This window comes from Melospiza georgiana, chromosome 8 (assembly GCF_028018845.1).
Source record: "Melospiza georgiana isolate bMelGeo1 chromosome 8, bMelGeo1.pri, whole genome shotgun sequence".
Lineage (NCBI taxonomy): Eukaryota > Metazoa > Chordata > Aves > Passeriformes > Passerellidae > Melospiza > Melospiza georgiana.
In genome coordinates, this window is record NC_080437.1 from 8,988,830 (window position 1) to 9,007,032 (window position 18,203).

The 18,203-nt window shown below is 39.3% G+C and overlaps 1 protein-coding gene across 1 annotated transcript in view; it reads left to right on the plus strand.

Moving 5' to 3' along the window:
- Positions 1–18,203, plus strand: part of FAM13C (family with sequence similarity 13 member C) — a 115,025-nt gene that overhangs the window by 24,320 nt on the left and 72,502 nt on the right. The window contains exon 6 of the mRNA XM_058029104.1: positions 7,005–7,051. Coding sequence (XP_057885087.1) covers positions 7,005–7,051 — 47 coding nt within the window. The remainder of the gene's footprint in view (positions 1–7,004; positions 7,052–18,203) is intronic.

The following is an 18,203-nucleotide window of genomic DNA, read 5'->3' on the forward strand; positions in this document are numbered from 1 at the left end:
GGTACTTCCCTGGTGCACCCAGAACTCTCTTTGCCAGTGGTTTCCTAGCTGGGCTGAGCACTGGGAGCTCTGTGAATGTGCTGTCAGCACCAGAGACTCTGCCTGCTAAGCTGGAACCAGCACAAATTCCATTTGATGCCAGTGCTTTGTCTCAAGGGGTGCTGCTTCAAAGGGGTCTTTGGTTTCCAGAGAGTGCCTCTGGCTGGATAATATTTCAGTGTAAAGATAACATCATCAGAGATAAGAATAAGGAAATGATGAATGATCCTGTTTATTCTTGGGTTATTGCTGTTTGTTTTCCCTGGGCTGGAAGATAGAGTTTAGAGGAATTTCAGAAGGAAATCTTGCATACTAAATCTGCTGCAGAGCTGGCAGGAACTGATAAAAGAGAGAGCAGGGCTCTGCCTTAAATCCTTCTCCTTTGTGCATTTTCCTCCCCCTTCCATGGTGAAGTTTTGTCTTCAGCCACCTCTATCTCTCTGTTTTAATAACATGCTGCAGGAGGAATCTCAGGCTGATGGGGAAAATGTGACCCAGTGTATCTGCAGTGCAGAGAAAGCAGAGCTTGTTTCCCTTGGCCTGTTTTCTATTTGCCAGCTCCCAGTATGTCTTTATAGCATCAGTGGAAATATTAGTAGGAAACCAAGCAATCACTACTGAATGCACTGATCTGCACAATTAGTCTTCAAATAAATCAGGATGGCGGCTCAATCTTTTACATTTAGTGCACATGGCAAAAGCTGAGGTGTAACAAGGCCATTTGATGAGACCTGCCTATGAAAGCAACAGTAAAGGAGACACCAATCTGCAGAACAAAACTGAAAAAATCCTACCATATGTTCAGCACCAGTGAGGAAAATGAGCCATTTATTCCCTAGTCCAAAAGTAAGTTTATAACTCTCTTTATGAACTTGTTTTTCTGAATCCAAACGTAATAAAATGCAACCCATAATTGGTTAACTGCTTACAATTGCACCTGACTGCATGAAAAATATTTCTGAGGTCTTGCAAGAGCCTGTAAGAATCAGAGAAGGACCAAAAAGCACAAAGAAAATCACAATAACAAAACAATTAAAAGGCAATAACTTTTAAAATAATTGAGGAAGTATTTAAATTAAGAAATAATCTCAATTCCCATTTCCTGGGAATGTGCACTGTGCAAGGAAATAGAAGGTAATTATGCTAAGAAGACCTGTGGTAAAATCTTTAATTATAATCATTCAGAGAGAAGTTAATTAAAAGTACATCTTTAATGTAGCAGAGTGGTTTTCCCCACGTGCCACCATTTGGGACTGACTCTCTTCTGCCCTCTCTGTTATTTAACTCAAATAGTTACAAATAGCTCTGAATGCAGTTCTAATTTTCTCTTATCTGCTGAAGAATGGCTTGTGATCCAGGAGGGGTTGTGCAGAAAGCTGTAGACTTTTCTTTTTGCAGGAAAAGAAATAGCCTCTCTCAATCCTTATTGCTGTGTAAAGAAGTTACAGGAATAACTGCAAAAATTGAATTTACAAGTTTCCTGGGAGCTGGCCTTGGCCTTTTTGCTCCTATTTTCTATCCCCATGTGGATCCCAGGTGTGCTGGGCAGGATTGATGTTGCTGTGGGTGGTCAGTGTGCTGACACACCTGGCTCCACAAGCTGCTGCTCTGGCACTGCACTCACAGCAGCTGCCACCCTGCCTGAGCTCCGTGGGGTGAGATGTTTGGAAATAATGTGAGAAAATAGCAGGTGGACATGAAAGGTGTAAGCACAGCAGTGTAGATAAAGTCTGGTGATGAAGGTGGTTTTCAAACACCCAGCAGGTTAACACTGCTTTTCCTTAAAGGGGGAACTGTGGTAGCAGTGTCTACCTGCATGCAGAGCAATGTCAGGCTCCCACAGCCTTTTGGTAATTAACCACAGATTATCAAGGACAGCAGGGAGGGCTTTCTCCAGATTTTTTTCCAGAAGTGGTTTAAGAGTTTCTCAAAAGGTGGAGAAGCTGACAGGCAGTGCAATACCTTGAAAAATCTATGGGGTAGGAATGTGCTCCCTGTCCAGACTCTCTTCTGTATGACGTGTCCATGCCCAAATATTTGGCATGTATGTTTTGGTGTTCGGTGGTTTTTGGTTTTTAAGCAATGAAATTTGTTTCCAAAGCATTTCTATATCTCTTTCCCAAACTAGGCTGCACTAAATTATTGCTTATGTGGGTAAGGTTTCATTTAGCTACAGGCTTCCCAAATTAGACTTTAGCTTATGGTGTTCAAAAACAAATCAGCCCTTTCACTGTTGCAGTTGTCCGTGTTTCTGGCTCACAAACCCAAACCAGTAGTGAAATGCATCCTCTTTCTGGCCCTTGCCCCCAAAAAGTCAGTGCTAATGAGCACAATAACTCAAATCAATTCTGAAGCTTCTGGGTGAGACATTAGGAAGAACTTTTCAAAAGAGACTGACTGAAAGAGAAGGGTTAGAGCTCCTGAGTCTTCAAAATGTTTGTCTGTGCAGCAGGCAGCGTGCCAAAGCAATTGTGTGCTCTGAGGCCACGTGTTAGCTGAAATTTGAGGGAGGTGGAGAGCTGACTCTGAGGCTGGCTCAAACAGTAATTGAACAGGACAAACACTTCCAGCCTGCACAGGTTAATTTTCAAGCCATTGTCAAGTAGACATTTGAAAGCTGCTCATTAGAAGTCTGTGAAGAGCTGGAGGTGCTGGGATGATGCAACCAATTGATTTTATTGGGCAAAGAAATCCCTCTGGAGGTGCTTTCTGAGCGCCAGAGGGAAGTGGCATCGCAGGGCTCCCTGTGGCAGGTCTGGGTTGGGGCAGGGAGCCTGGGCAGAGCAGTAAGGTAACATGTCTAACCTGAGGTTTTAATATGCAGCAGACAACAGAACAAGAAACAAATTGAAAAATTACTATAGACACATTTAATCAGGGTAATTGGAAAGCCTTTTTTAGGAGTTCAGTTTGTATTACCCAGCTCAGTGTAGAGAAATGTTCACAGTCGCATATCAGTTGCAAGAGTTGGTAAGACGGTGAGTGATTGCCTGGTTTTTATCACCTCTCTGAGTGAAATTTTTCAAGTTAAAAGTGGCTGTTTCTGTTAAAAGAATAAACATCTAAGCATTTAGGCAATGGCAGCTTTTACAAACTGTCCACAAAATTAAAAATAACAATATGTCATTACATTTTGTCAACTGAGGTAACCTCAGGCTGCTGGTAATTTCTGTTCTAGGAAAGCTGGAGTAATGTGTTCTGGCCATAGAATGAGGGACAAGGCCCAGCCAAAACCCAATGTTTCTGCCTCTACTGATTTTTAATATTCTGTACAAAAGATCCATTAATTGAGATTAAAGGCTTAACAAATTGTCATAGTGAATACTTAAATATCTTTCATTTCAAGGTATGTTTGTACTAATCTGCTTCTATCATAGGGTTTTTCTTTGGTAAAATTATGTTTTTCAACAATAAATATATTTCTTAAGGATAAAATGAATATCTCTGCTCCAAATCTCCTAGATTCTGTTTAAGAGGTGAGCTCTCAACAGCAAATAGAACACTAATTTTTCACCCTGCTTAAAATGGAGATAAAATATTTCAGTTGAGTAGTGGAGGTATAGGTTATGTTTGTAAGGTGTACCTCACTTTCTTTCATGCTAAAACAATTCAGCTCAAACCTTCTTGCTGGTTCACTAACAAGATATTTATTACCATTGTAAATTTGTTTAATACCTTCTTGATGTTACATGACCTCAGATTATTAAATGTCTATCAAACATAATAATAGCTTTCAGAGAGCATAATAAAACTAAACATCTCTAACAGTGCTACCGGGTACTGCAACATAATCTCAATTTTAAAAAATGAAACTGAAGTTTTTAGGAATTCTTGTGTGTTACATACTCAGAGAAGATGCAGTCATAAAATTAATACATTTATTGTTGAGCTCTGTTCCTCTTTGGAATGAAAATTCCAGCTCCTGGTTCTAGGAAGTGCTAAGATAGCTGCAGAGTAGCTGAAAAAGAAATGTCAGATATTGACTCAGATTTGCTTTACCTGTAAGAATTCCATCGTTTTCTGTCTGCAGCATATCAACTCTCAAAAGTTGTTTTAATAAATTATCACATGGGTGTATTCACAGTGGCTGATATTGCTACAGTTTTTGAGATACCATATTCAGAAATGTGTGCAGCCTTTCTTTGAGACGTGGTGTTACATCTTCTCTCTCAACAGTGCTTTCACAATTCTTTTCTTTTAATAGGAACCCAGAAAAACATTTGCCATAGCAAAGTTTAGCAGAATAAACTTAAGGTATTATGTCCAAGACACCATGGGGAAAATTTCAGGTTATAAGGGTGTGGTGTGCATTTTTAAAAAGTAAGAGCTTATCTTTAGATACCCTTGCCACTGAAAAGGATGATTTTGGGGCTCCGTGCTGGTGTTTTTGTATAACTAGATGCTGTAAAAAAGGTGCCCTCATTGCACTGTGCTGATTGAAATTATCCTTCTGCATTGCAGTTTTTCACTTAGAACAGTGTTATCAAACAAATGGCATTTTCCCAGTGTATTTTACCCTCCATTCAAAGAGAAGTTTGGTTAAATGCAATATGCAAGCAGCTTTGTAAACAATCCTGCAGTGGGTTAACCATTAGTGAAAGAAGTAAAAAAATTAAGACTCAAAGCCCTAACTTTAAAATGGAAAGAAAAAATAATCACTGTGTTTTTGTGTCCCTATCAGATACAAAATGTTTATTTTGCAGATGTGTTCTTTTCTGTGGCTCCATATTCCTTGGCTGCTAAGGACATATTTTTAAATTTTGAGTGAATTGTTAATTACAGCAATTTCTTACCCTAGCTAACTGCAAAGATCCCTGGAGAAATCTCAGTTCTTCTGTAGAACTCCATGTGAGATAAAAAGCCAGTGATGTGTGTTTAGGGTGCAGTGATGCTGTGTGTGCTGTGTGTTCATAGCGGTGCCACTTCCACAGACAGTTTATTTTCTTTGTTAGTGTTGTAAAGTTTATTTTCTTTGTTAGTGTTGTAAAGTTCAGGAGGAAAACACTCAGTGCCTCTTGTTGAAAAGGTTCCAGTGAAGTCCATGCACTAATTAAAAGCTGATCTTTCTAGAGGGAATTTGAACAAAAATAATGCTGACTCTCTAACCTAGGGGAACTGCAGCCGCTGCAGGGGGAAGGGGATCATAAATCCTTAGCATAAATCCCCAGATGTTTAACAAAATGTTGGAGCAAGTCCAGAATAGAAGAAGGCAGCTGGGTGGGATGGGATGAAATGCACTCACTCACTGGAGTTTGCAGGGGATATTCCTGCCTTTATGATTTTAGAATAACTCCCTGGGTTATTCTAAACAGAAATTGGGTTATTCTAAACAGAAGACCCCTCAGGAATTCCTGAGGAGAAGTTTTCCTTGCCCCAGCATCTCTGCAGTGCTCAGAGAATTTTATTGGCTGGTAAATCCAGCACACTGTGATCCTGGAAAGTGAGAAGTAGTACTTTTAGGTGACAGGATAAAATAAATTGCAATCTCTTATTTACAGTCAGGAAACATACTGTGAAACTGGGATTTATGTGCATGTATTAGGGTAGGAGAGCAAAGAAAGAAGATGAAGAGACTTGGTGTTCTAGGTGAGCATTCTCACGTGCCAGCCCTTGCTCTGAGAGCTCTTGAGCTCATTATCTTCCTTTTCAGCTGAGCAGAATCAGCATTAGGATTGTAAGTGAAGGGAAATTCTGTAGTTCAGCACTGTGCATGAAATTCCACTTGGCAGGCACTAAGTGCTTTGTGTGTTTGTAAGATTTGGGTCTTGCTTTATTTAACAAGGCAGTTCAGGGCTTGCCAGCCTGCTTAGTATAGTGAAGCTCTTGGAATTAGGCACTTGTCTAATTCCTAGGCACTGTTTCCCTGACTTGGGACTAAACTAGAAATTTTGCATTTCCATGATAATTATTCTAAGGTTACTTGAGGCTTGATCAAGGTTACTTGATGACTTTTTGTGCATGACAAGTTCCTCCTGAGCAGCTCTGATTGGGTAAGGCTTTTTCCCTGCTACATAATAACCATATGGCAGATGTAAATACAATAACACTTTTGTGTCTATACTGCAACCTGGTGAATATTTGGAATTTTCTACTTTTCTAGCAGAGTCAGGAAAAATCAGAAAGAACGAAAGGATGAAAAGTGAAAAGGGTATCGAAACTAGAAGAGATTTTCCAGTTTCCATTTTACATGGTTTACTGTCTGGGTAACACAGGATCTTATTCAAAACTCTTATCTCTAAAATTTAAAATAGCACCACTGAAGTCCTTCAAAGGGAAAATGGAACTTAATCTTAAATGACAAAATCTCCAGTTGGTTTGGGGAGAGACTTTTAAAATCCTTCCTATTTGGCTACTTTGGTGGTTCTTGTAGATGTCTCCTGTATTCAACTATGAGCTCTTGCTCTTTTATATTTGTATCTTCTATTTGCCATAATATTTACTATCATAGCTCTTATATTGTGTAGAATTGTGGGTACCCTGAGCAGAAGGGAATTTAATGCATGGAATGCATGAAAGTTTTGATGTCCTTTGACCCTTTGGATGCCTGTAAGTGACCACTTGACCTTTTCTGTTACCTCTGACCACATGGGTGACCTTTGAGCTCTGGATGACCTCTGACCTTTTGAGAACATTTTGAGCCTGTTCTGACCTTTCAGCAACCTTTGGTTCTGCAAGATCATTTGTCCCCTTGCAGTGACCTGTGACCCAGGGTGACATCAGAACTTTGGGGATGACCTTTGACTCCTGAATGACCTCTAGTATGTGTTCTATTAGAGTTCTGTCAGCATGTCCAGCTCCTTCACCAGGGCTGAGGTCTTGACTATAAGAACATAGCAAATGCTTAGAAGAGCCAGAAGTGCTGTTTATCCTCCCAAAAATAGCTAAGAAAGAACAAGTGAGCAGTGACCAAACTGGTCTGGAATTGAAATCCAGCCTTGTACATTTTTTTTCTCCTCTCTACACAGGCAAGCAACACAGAAGATGCAGGAGGGGACGAGCTCTCATTGCTAAGGTAGGATGGAAACATCTTTTGTTTTAACTGCTTCATGGAAACTTTTGACATCTCATGAGGAATTTGTATACTATACTACTCTAATGTAATTACAGTTGGTTTGTTGGAGTGTTGCTGGAGGAGCAACCTAAAGAGGGAAACTTCTCCAAGTCTTAATGCTGATATGTATCAGCTGTAGACAGATAAATGCAGGCCACTGTCACCAGCTGACTCCCAAAAAATGTATTGTTGATTCCTGCATGAGTTGTTTGTGTGGAGTTTTTTTCTCAGTATTCCTCTAATGTTTTATTTTGTTTATAAACCTCTATAATCATGGGTCATGTGTTGGTGTGATCTGAGTGGGCAGGAGGAACTGCCTGGTGTCAGGAAGCATTTGATGAATTTGCACTGGTGTGGATTTGCACCAGTTGGTGGAGATACAATCAGTAAATATTTCAACTGAAGTCCTTTGCTGTGCTTCTGTCAGAAAGACTTGGCTTTTATGAGACTGGCATTTCTCTAAGCAAACAGCATTATGTTATGCCTCAAGACTAGATTTCCTTGCAACATTTCTCCAGCAGACTTACTTGTCTGACCACAGGGACATAACTTAGCAAAAAAAATTCTTAAAGGAATATTTTACCCATAAAACTTAGAACCACAGTAATATCTTCCACCCCATTTGCATTTTGGAGTAAAAAATTCATGGACTAAGCTAATGGCCAAGCCACTGGAAAATCATGGTACACATTCCAGTCTTTAAGATACACTGAGGTTTTTTTTCAGAGACCAAGTTTTTTGAATTCTCCAGTGAAACAGCTGAGGAAAAGATCTTATGGTTCAGAACAATTTCAAGTATTTCCCAAATATTTTTTTCCAGCAGATACTGCCAGATGCTGCTATTAAGTATCCTACTTAATATTCTGTTTGCTTTTCCAGTAATGCAGCAGATTAATAACCCACATTAGATAGGAAATAGCTTTTTGAGAGAACTAGGAAAGATAATTCAAGGTTTTAAACAAAGCCATTGAAGCAGAAACAGGCTGGCATTTCCCAAAAGCTAATCAAATACTAGCAGAGCGATGATGGAGTGTAACACATCATTTGGAAGTCAAAAGTCAAGGGAGAAGATTTTAAAAGATACTTTAAAAAACTCTGCTTCCATTTGCTAGCAGACAGTACCTCCCAATGTCAAGGCTCTATCACTATAGAAATAACCAAGTCCTGTTGAAACAATCATCTGTTCTGTGAAGGGGGCAGCTTCTAAATCACAGTGATGGCTTAGGTCTGGTGGGGGACCTGCATATACTCCTCACTCAGTGCTGGATCTCAGGCAGAAATTCTGGGGATTTTATTTCTACATTTTTGATCATAGTCAAACAACTGGCAATTGTTTTATTCTGGTCACGCTGAATTTAAGTTCTTCCTATTGACAAGTAATGGTTTGGATGCCCATCTGGGTTATAAAACAATTGAATTGCAGTAGCTGCAATGAGAGGAGAAATAAAAATGGGGAAAAAAAGTGTGTGTAAATGCATTTTATAAATGCTGGAGTGTATCATCAGGCTATGACTGCTCAGCTTGAACTCTGCTGGAGCTAGGGTACTCTTCTCAGGGATTTAAGGTCAAATCTCTTCATATAAAGAGCGGAATTAAAGCCAATTTTTCTGTCTTGTGTTTGTGCCATATGTTTTGAATTAAAAACAAATTGTTTAATTCTCAAATATATTTGGAAAATTCTTGTGCTATGATTTTCTCTCCCTAATTGAAATTTCTGCAGAACCCTAAGTTCTGTATCCTTGAGACATCTAGATTCACATTTCTCAGGCAACTTAAGTTCATGGGTGTGCATTCTTCTACAACCAAGGTCTGAGGAAGGTCAGCAAAAGAAAAAAAGTTTCCCCAGGAACTTCTTTTGAATATGCCATTCTTGAAAGCAATTCTTTATTATTTGATTGAGAAGTATTGTCATGTGGTGTAGTTGCTGATGTGAATTTCCTCACTTGTTTGTATTCATTTCAACAAAACTAAGTAAATGCTGTTGGTAAATATTCACTTTGCAAGCCCTTAGGCCAGTCAATAAAGCTGTAAGCCCACCTGTCTGTTACTGTCACTCTGCTGAAGTGAAAATTCACAGTAATTTGTTTCTAGCAAAAAAGGATGAACCAATCTCTTGGCCATTTATTTTCAGGTAGTGTCTTGTCTGAGCATGGGCTGGAGCACTTGAGTGAAATGAGCTGCCCTCCAGCAAGCAGGGCCATTATTTACATGGAGCTCTACTGTTGGTCTAAAACAATTATCCAATGCCAAGGTCACTTCTGAAAACAGCTTTTAGATGTGACAGTCTGCTCCCCAAAATATGCCCAGAGACCAAAACCCATGCAATCAGTATGTGGTACAGAGGGCTGTAGCCTCAGTCTGCTGTGATAGTTAAAATATTGCAATCAAGGAACCTGCTGGGAGTATTTCGAAACCTCCTGATTCTGAAACAAAATGTTGATATTTGATTGCCATAAAATCACTTTTCCTTTAAATCTAAGCACAAGGAATTGCTGCCCAGTTTCTCAGTAAATATTTCAGTAAAGAATGATGCTCTCAAGAGTCCGTGATTGGGAAAGGACAGAAAATCTTTAGCTTTCTCAAACTGATGGCCAGTTCTGAACTGAGAGCAAGGCTAGTTACTACACACCTTCTTTCACATCCTGACATGGAATATGTGGTTTGTTGTCTGGAATGCTTTTGTCCTGCTGCTTTTATAACAAAAGAGTTTCAGGAAAAACAGGATGATGCTTCCCTTTTTTCAGTTACTTCAATCATGTCCTCTTGTATTCCACAACTGAAACTTGTCCCAGTAATTTAACATTCATCAAATTCCTTTCATCGTGGAAAAGCGAGGACAACTCACTGTAGGTGAGCAAGTTACAGACTTCTGTGCTTTGGTTTTATGTACCAAGAACTGTCTTTCATCTACTGTTACACCCTGTTAAAGTAAACCAGTGTGATGCCACAAGATCCCTGCCAACTGATTTTCTGTTATGTTTCATAAAGGTTTAAGTTCAGGGCATATACCAATCTCTCAGCTTAGGAATCAGATATACAGAAATATGTTTGATAGATGTCTCCAGAGTGCTTAGCAGGCAGTTTTAAGCCCTGTATTAAGTTAGTTATTAAGGGCAAATAAAAGTGTCTGTCTTGAGGGACAGATTATTAGCATATCCAGGAATCTTGAAATGCTGCAGGATGTTTTTCTTTTGGAAAATATCAAGGCAGATCCATCCTGTTGGCTTTGGTTTTTGTTACTGTTTAAATGTAAAAGCTAATTATTAAATTGAATTAGATTTACCTGCTCTGCTGGCTAAATGTGAGGCTATCTGGAGATGTCACTGTAACCAGGGCAGTGTCACCAGGCTGGCTCTGCACACTGCTAAATGCTGCTGAATCAAGCAGGCTCCAATTGCACTGCTGTTGTTATGGGAAACTGGTCTTTTGTCCTGCCTATTCCAATGCCAGAATAATCATGTTGCCTTTTGGAAAGAGATGTGCAGAGTAACTGGAGCCCTTGGAGTACAAGATATTAGTGATGCAAAGCTGACATACCTTGTCACAGCTATCAAAGATGTTTTGTCAGAAACTCCTTAGGGATTAACAAACTAGCAGGTCCACCTAGACAAGTCTGAAATGGATGAAGTGTATTTTGAAGGAAGGGATCACAAGGTTGATGTGTCTCTTCCCTCCTTTGCTCACCAGATACTCTTTTCATAAAATATGCAAAACTGATGGCAATTTGTAGTGAAGACCAAAGATGCAAAAAATAACAAGCAATGGCAGGTGTGTGATAAAGCTTTTCATGCTATTTTTTCCTCTGATCTGATGTTTTGTCTTTTCACACTTTATATTTTAAACTGCTGTTTGTTTTTTGGGGATTTTTTCCTGTCTTTGATTATGAAGATTCACCAACGTTTGGAAATCTGTGGTTACACAGTAAGTTTGAGATTCTCATGCCTCTTGCAGAACAATGGGGCTACTTTCAGAGTTTTGTTTGCTTGTTTTATTTTGGTTTTGCTATTTTTTGTCATCTCATGCACAAAATATAGAAAATTAACAATCTGGTTTTCAGATTTCTTTGGTAATGAGGTCAATGATGAAGACTTATTAACCAGTAAAAGCTCTTATCTTTGCACCAGTCTCCCCAAACCACTTTTTACATTTTCTAGGTGAGAATGTTAGAGAAATTCACTGTTTTGTATGTTTGTCCACATTCATACTCGTGTACGTGGGATTACCTTGGTGTTAGCTGAAGTGATGTAAAATTCTACATGAAGCTTCCTTTCCTTTGGTTCTAAGAGGCTTTTTTTGCTTCTTGATATGAATTTAACCCAAGTAAACCTGGTTAAAGGGCTGCACATCCTTATTATTTTGCTCTAGCTTGACTATATCAGGTTAATATTAGCTCCCCTGGGGTGCCTGCACAGCCTTACTGCAGGGTGATGTGTGATGTGGTGTGACAGCACTGTGTGGGCTCCCTCACAGCCCTCTAGAATGACCTGTTTTCATCACCCCTGCTGCTACTCCACTGCTTGCACTGACCTTTTGAAGTTTTGGGGCTTGGTTTGTTTGTTTTTGTTGTGTGGTGGTTTTGTTTTTCCCCACAGTAATGTTTGTAACAGGATTTCTTTCTGTTTATGCAGTCAGGCTGGTGAAGAGAAACAAGTGCAGTCATTTTGGGCAGTGCCTGTGGGCATGGAGGGATGGATAGATCCAGGCTAAGCAGACACAGCCACATCCTCTCTGATAGATGAATGATTATGGGGAATGCCATCCACTGTCCAGAGCCAACTCAGCTCTGCTGGATACTGACACAGGGGATGCCACAAGGAATTTTTCAAGTGGTTTCAATGGGGATGCAGACAGAAATTATGGAACTACACTTTCTAAGCAGGCATTGTGCCAAAGGTCAAGCTTTCATTTCTGACTTTCACTGTTAGAAAGGATAGAAATTAGAAAAACAAAAATTAGAAAGGAAAGAACTTTTGAGTATTTTCCAAGCAAAAGAGAATAGTTTTCATCCAGTCTAGTAAAATGAAATCCAGTAACAAGTGACATGTGCAAAATCCTTGGAAAGTGTTGCTGGCAATCATCATAAATTGTAGCTCGGTGGATTTTTTTCCAGCTTTGAGACTTTGAGGGTAAAACTCCACTGAAGTTTTAGGTTACTAGATTTTCATTTGCAAGTATAATTCTCTGAATATCCCTCATTTTCCCTTAACAGCAGTCATTAAAATTTGCTAACATCTCACCCTTTCTTCAGAGAGCATGACAGACTGAGGAAATAGCAGTTTTCTAGACTTTATGCCAAAGCAAAGTTTTACCTTAATTGCTGTCAAGCAGTTTGTTTGTCTCACAGCTGTAAAGCAGGTGTCTGTATCTCAGCAGAGCAGTGCCATGGTAAGTTGAATGAGGCAGGCATTAATACATATCCCTGAGAGCTGAAGCTGCTTTGAGGATCATGAGTCAGTCATATCAGCCTGGAGCTGAAGAAGCAGAATTACAGAAACTGCTGTCCTGCTGATTTCTTATGAAAATAGAAATTATGTAACTTAAGAGCTCTGGGTAGTCTATGTAAAAAACAAAGTTGGTCCTGTTTACATTATTTTGAGATAGAAAATGCATAATTCCTCCAAAGGTTGAGGTTGGGCTTGCTTTGCTTCACACTTAGAGTCTGTCTCTCCTATCAAAGAACAAAGTTGCATCGCTGGCAAAGCTGTGCATCTGCCTAAACCCCTCTGGAATGACAGGGCTGCATCTCTGATCCAGCTGGTGACACACCTTGACTGGGAACTGAGTAGAATCACCTTGGGCAGGAGATACTTTAGGGGTGGAAGGTGTATAAAGCACCCCAGGGAAGCATTGTGTGGTGTGGCTGTCCCTCAAGCAGGGTTCTTTCACCCAGCATGCAAGAACCAATCAGCACAGTGAGCTATTTGGTGTTGCTGTCATTCTGCAGAATGGAGTTGTCAATCTGCAGATGGAGTCTAGGCATCACTCATTTCAGGATGCAAGCACAACCTTTTATACAAAAAGGTAACAAAGAATGATACAGAAACAAAGTGGTCACTCACACTTATATAGCAAAATTCATAATGCATATGTGGTGGTCTGGGTCCAGTTCATTATACTATCATTTCCATACACAAATTTCCCTAGGAATGTAATTTTTAGCTTTATAATTGTCTAAGCTAACTTGAGATCCTATTTTCAGCCTATCTGCTGCTGTGAAGTTATTACTTAACCTTATACTCTATTATAGTTTTGGCTTAAATCTATTTGAACAATTAATTGTCAATGAAATAAGGATTTCCAGTTCTCTGTTTCTGCGGGCTCATCATTGCTCTGTTGCTCTGGCATCCTGCTCTCATGGTTTGAAGACCAGCTCACAGTCCCTGTGAGCTTTTTTTGGAGTTTTTATTATCATATGTGACATCAATAAAAATCCTACCCAGGTGTTTTTCTAACTGGAGTTAATTGGTAACTCCCATTTGAGTGTTATTTGCCAAGTGTAGCCCTTGACTGTATTTCTATTCAGAAATATTTTATAATGGCGTGCAACTTGCTGAGATAAAGTTGCATATTGTCTTACCTCTTGATGGTTCCTAAGGGATAAAATTCTCTTCCAGAGAAACCAGTTATGTTAATGAGGGAAAAAATTCCAGAGAATGAGTTCAAGAGGCATGTTCTCAAGTCTGAGCCGTTGTTGAGGGGAATAGATTTCAAACATGTGTTAAATATATTTTACATTAGAGACTTGGATTCCTCTGGAAACTTCACATACCTTTGAGCCTTTTCTCCTTCTAAATTTTTCTTTTACTGTTGCTGAATCAAATAGAATCCGCCCGTGGTGTGAGAATTGCTAATTGGGCTTTTCAATTGCCATAAAATTTGTCAGTGCTTTATGAATTGTGTTGCTGTTGTGTGCTGTAGTGATAGGGTAATTAAAGCAGATGCAAAATATATAAATAGCCAGCTCTTTCTGCATGTGCCATTGCTCCAGGCAGGGTGTGGAGCAGCCCTTGGCTCCAGGGAACGGGGTCGTTCTGATGTTCATGGCAGCACATCGTGCCAGCCCAGGCAGCTGCGGGAGCTGGGCTCTGCTTTTGGAGCTGCTCCTCAGCTTCAGAGGGAGTTGATGAGCAAATCGTTCTTCACATGGGGAGGGCATGAACGAAAGAGTCTCAAAGCTGAGTTTTTTTGCTGCTGAAACAAAGTTAGAGAGCAGAACTCTTCAACTACTTGAATTTATTTTAGCTTTCTACCCTAACTTTGGCATTTTGCATTTTTCGTGACTCAGACTGCATGGCAAAGATGGTAGGAAAAGATTTTTTCCTAAAATGAGAGCTGTCAATATGGAATATTTTAGGTTTTGTTCTTATGGTCCAATATATTTTTATTTTGCTCTTAGTGTGATTTGTTATTCTGAGCAATATTGAAGAGCTGTGTTGTCCATTGAGTTTGTTACTCTCCTGCAGATACATCTTTCAAAATGGCCTAGCCTGGGAAATAACAGATAATGAATTTTACAAACTCCTTTCTCAGAAATGGCACTTAAGATCTGTGGTTTTCTTCTAGTGTGACATTAATGCTGTTTGTGGCACAGGAGGACTGTCAAGAGAATTTGAAAATTAGAGATATGAATCATCATGAAAACAGTGGTAATGTTATTTTCCATGGCTGCTGGTCTGTGATGTAACTCTGGATCAGATCTTGCTTTATTACTGAGAATAGAAATTCAGTGGAAAGGGAAAGAAGTTCCCTGATCCTTCTTGATGATTTCTTTGATACCACAAGCCATCTAACTGTTTGATGCCATTTAATTCTTTTGGAGTAATTTAGTAATTGAGAGTAATGGCACAAAAACCTTTCTGCACAGGAGGATGAGAATACTGGTTATTTACTACAACAAATTTCAAAACATTTCCAGAGACGATGAACATGGCCAGAAAGGTGGTTCTGTTACTTCTATCAGATTAGAGAAGAGGGGATTATTAGGCCAATAAATCAATTACCAAGTTCCCTGAAATGCTCTCAACCCAGAATTGAAGACAATTTTACAGCATTAGCAATATCGTGCTGTACAAATATACAAAGCCTCTGATTTTGCCTTATATTTTATGAAACAATCAGTCATTTTCTCTTATATTTCAGCTTCTCTGAATCCCCAGTGTATTGGGTTGAAATGCTGTCTGTTTTGCTTTGGCTTTCTTGTGATCTGGAGATTCAATTATGGTTAACTTCAATGAAGTAATTCAATTAAGTTTTTTGGCTCTTTGTGAAGCAATGAAATAATTTTGGTGGCAAACAAAAATAATATTTGGCATGGATTTTCACTGTATTACAGTAGTGAACATTTGTGATAAAATGTTTCTGAGGGTAATTAAAAGGATGGAGTCCAAAAGCTTTTGGTATGACCAGTGGGAATTGCTGTGGAGGTCCTTTCTAATTAACAGAGCAACATTTTGCTTTTACTACTCCGGTGGTTTGAAGGCAAAGTTCATATTCTGCAGAGAAGGCTCAGAAAATGTTGTTACTAAGTAAATGTCTCAATAACTTCTCCTCACATGCCACAGGCTTATGCCTAGATGGAATAAGGGAAAGCATTGGTAAAAGCCTCAGATTCCTGGTGAAGAAGAAGGAATTCTTTCTTTCAATTTGACTTGTGCATGGAATATTTTAATATTTATGGTTAAAGGTGTTTTGAATTTTATGTAGTCTACAATTCTGAGAAACAGCTGTGAAACTTCTCTTACATATGGCCAGTAGCATAAATTAATTAGAAGCTGTGCCCTTAAATACCATCCAAAATCTGAGTCCTGCCTGTGCCACTCCAATTGGACCTTGTTGTCATGTGAAGTCACACCAGCATGGACCTGTGAGGGTGGACAGGTATACACTAAAATGCCTTTCCAGTTTGTTGGCTACAGGAAGATTTGGATTTGGTTTAGAAGGGCAACTCTGTGCACTGCTTGGATTCTGGAAATGTCAGTGCTCAGTGGTCTTTCCTTGAGTCCCATTGCCCCTGAGGAGGGAAATGGGCTGAAAGCTCCAGGGTGGCACCTGGAGCTCAGGTGGGCAGGGCAGAGACAGCCCTGGCAGTGCAGCTGAGGCTGAGGAGGCCCTGGGTGTGTGCAGGGTGTGCCCAGGGCCCTGGAGCTGGAAGGGGCTCAGACCCCATGGCCAGGGCAGGAGGGCACCAGGCTGCTGGGTGTGTGCAGGGTGGGTGATGGATCTGGCTGCATCTGCAGTTTTGTACTTAGGGCTATTGCTTTTCTCCATGAATGCTTGTTAATTATTTTCCCTAATATTGTGATGATTGCTGTGTGAAGCACTGACACTCATTTACCACATTCCCGAGGAATGTTCCATTTTCATTCATGGCTTCCCAAAAGCTTTGGCATTTTTGCATCATACATATTGCATGCATTTTTCTTCCAACTAACACAGCAATATAGAAAAATAAGAGTAACTCTCAAAGCTAATGATTATTTACTTTTCATTTCCTATATAAGGGGTTCATCAGGAATAACTTTTTTTTAAAAAAAACCAAAACTTCACACTGCTACTAATTCACACAGTAACTGCTGTAAAAGTGAACTTTCTGAATTTCTGTTTTGGTTTTATTGTAATATGTTGAAATGGATATGTCAGCAAGGGCATTTTTCTTCCTAGATTTGAAGTCCAGTAGTTTTCCAGACAAATAGCATATTTTTGGGTTATTGGAAAATTCATGCTGAGCTACTTCACATTGGCTAACTTTGCTTGTCACCTCTGATGTTTGTGTTGGCTGGCAAAAAATGGCTGTTATTTGTGATTTCCATTTTCTGTTCTATTATTTCTACTTCTTTTGACTCCTTCTCTGCAAAGCACTTAATCTAGTAGGCTGAAAGTGGGAGACTTTAAATATTAAAAGCAAAAGACAGTGGTTACATTGAATGCAGGCAAACATCCAATCATGCTGCTAAGATGTTTAAAATCAATGGTGATATACAATTTGTTTGATGACTTTGAGAAATATTTTCATCTCTGAGAAGACTGATAAGTGGATAATTTATTCTTTTGTGAGCACAAATGAACAAATGCATTTTGTATTCTTTATCTTGGCAGTTCTATGAAGCAGAAAATACACTCTTGTTGCAATTTTTTCTTATTTTTTTCTTATCTTTTTTTCTTATTGCAATCTTGTTGGGGTTCAGATTCAGTGTGGAAAATCCCGGGGTGTATTCAGAGAAAGTTCTGAAAAGTTTCTGTTCATGCTTCTCACTTGGTTGCTCTGGAGACTGCATTAAAGTGGTCACAGGAAAGACAATATCCTCACTGAAATTCAGACCATAGGTTTATTTTTTGCTGGCTTATGACTACATATTACTTCTTTACAAAATAAAATCTGAGAAAAAGTTTTAGTTAAGCCCTTACAATTGTCAGCTTTCAACCTTTACCATTTGTAGGTTAAAAATGTAATTTAGTGACAGGGAACCTTATTAGAAGCGTGTGCTGCAGATGTTTTCTCATGGATAAATCCTTCCCGTAAAATCCTCAGTGTGCCAAAATACCGGTTTTTTAATGTTCCTCCCTTAAAAAATCAAATCAATGACTCTTTCACTGCCTGTCCTGAAGAAAATTAAATTGACAGAGGCTTTCAGAAGAGTAGCCAGAATGCCTTTCTCCCAGTCAGGTTTTGAATTCTGTATATTCTTATACAGAATATAAGAATTTATATTGCATTTCTTCTTAATTCTTTGATGCAGGAAGCTTACTACTTTCTTTCAAAATTACCATTTTGTATAAAAAATGCTTACATTTTTCTCACATGTTCAAACAAGTGCATCCCTTCATAGTCCATAGCCTCCCGTGGGAATGGTCTGTGTCACGGTTTCTAGCTTTTCTTGTGGGTTTCATTTTAAAGGATTTGTTCATATGAGAAACGACTGCCCTGAAAGGTGGTAACAGATTTTTAAAGAAGCTGTATATAATTAAAATGGAAAATAGGAAAATTTGCTGCAATGTCATTTGAGAATATTTTAAGCCCTCAGTCTGGTCACATCTGAGCACCTGGGAAGGCCACAGAAGATTTTACCAGCTTGTAAAAGTGTAAAGTGGCCGTGCTAGGAAAGCAGATGGTGCA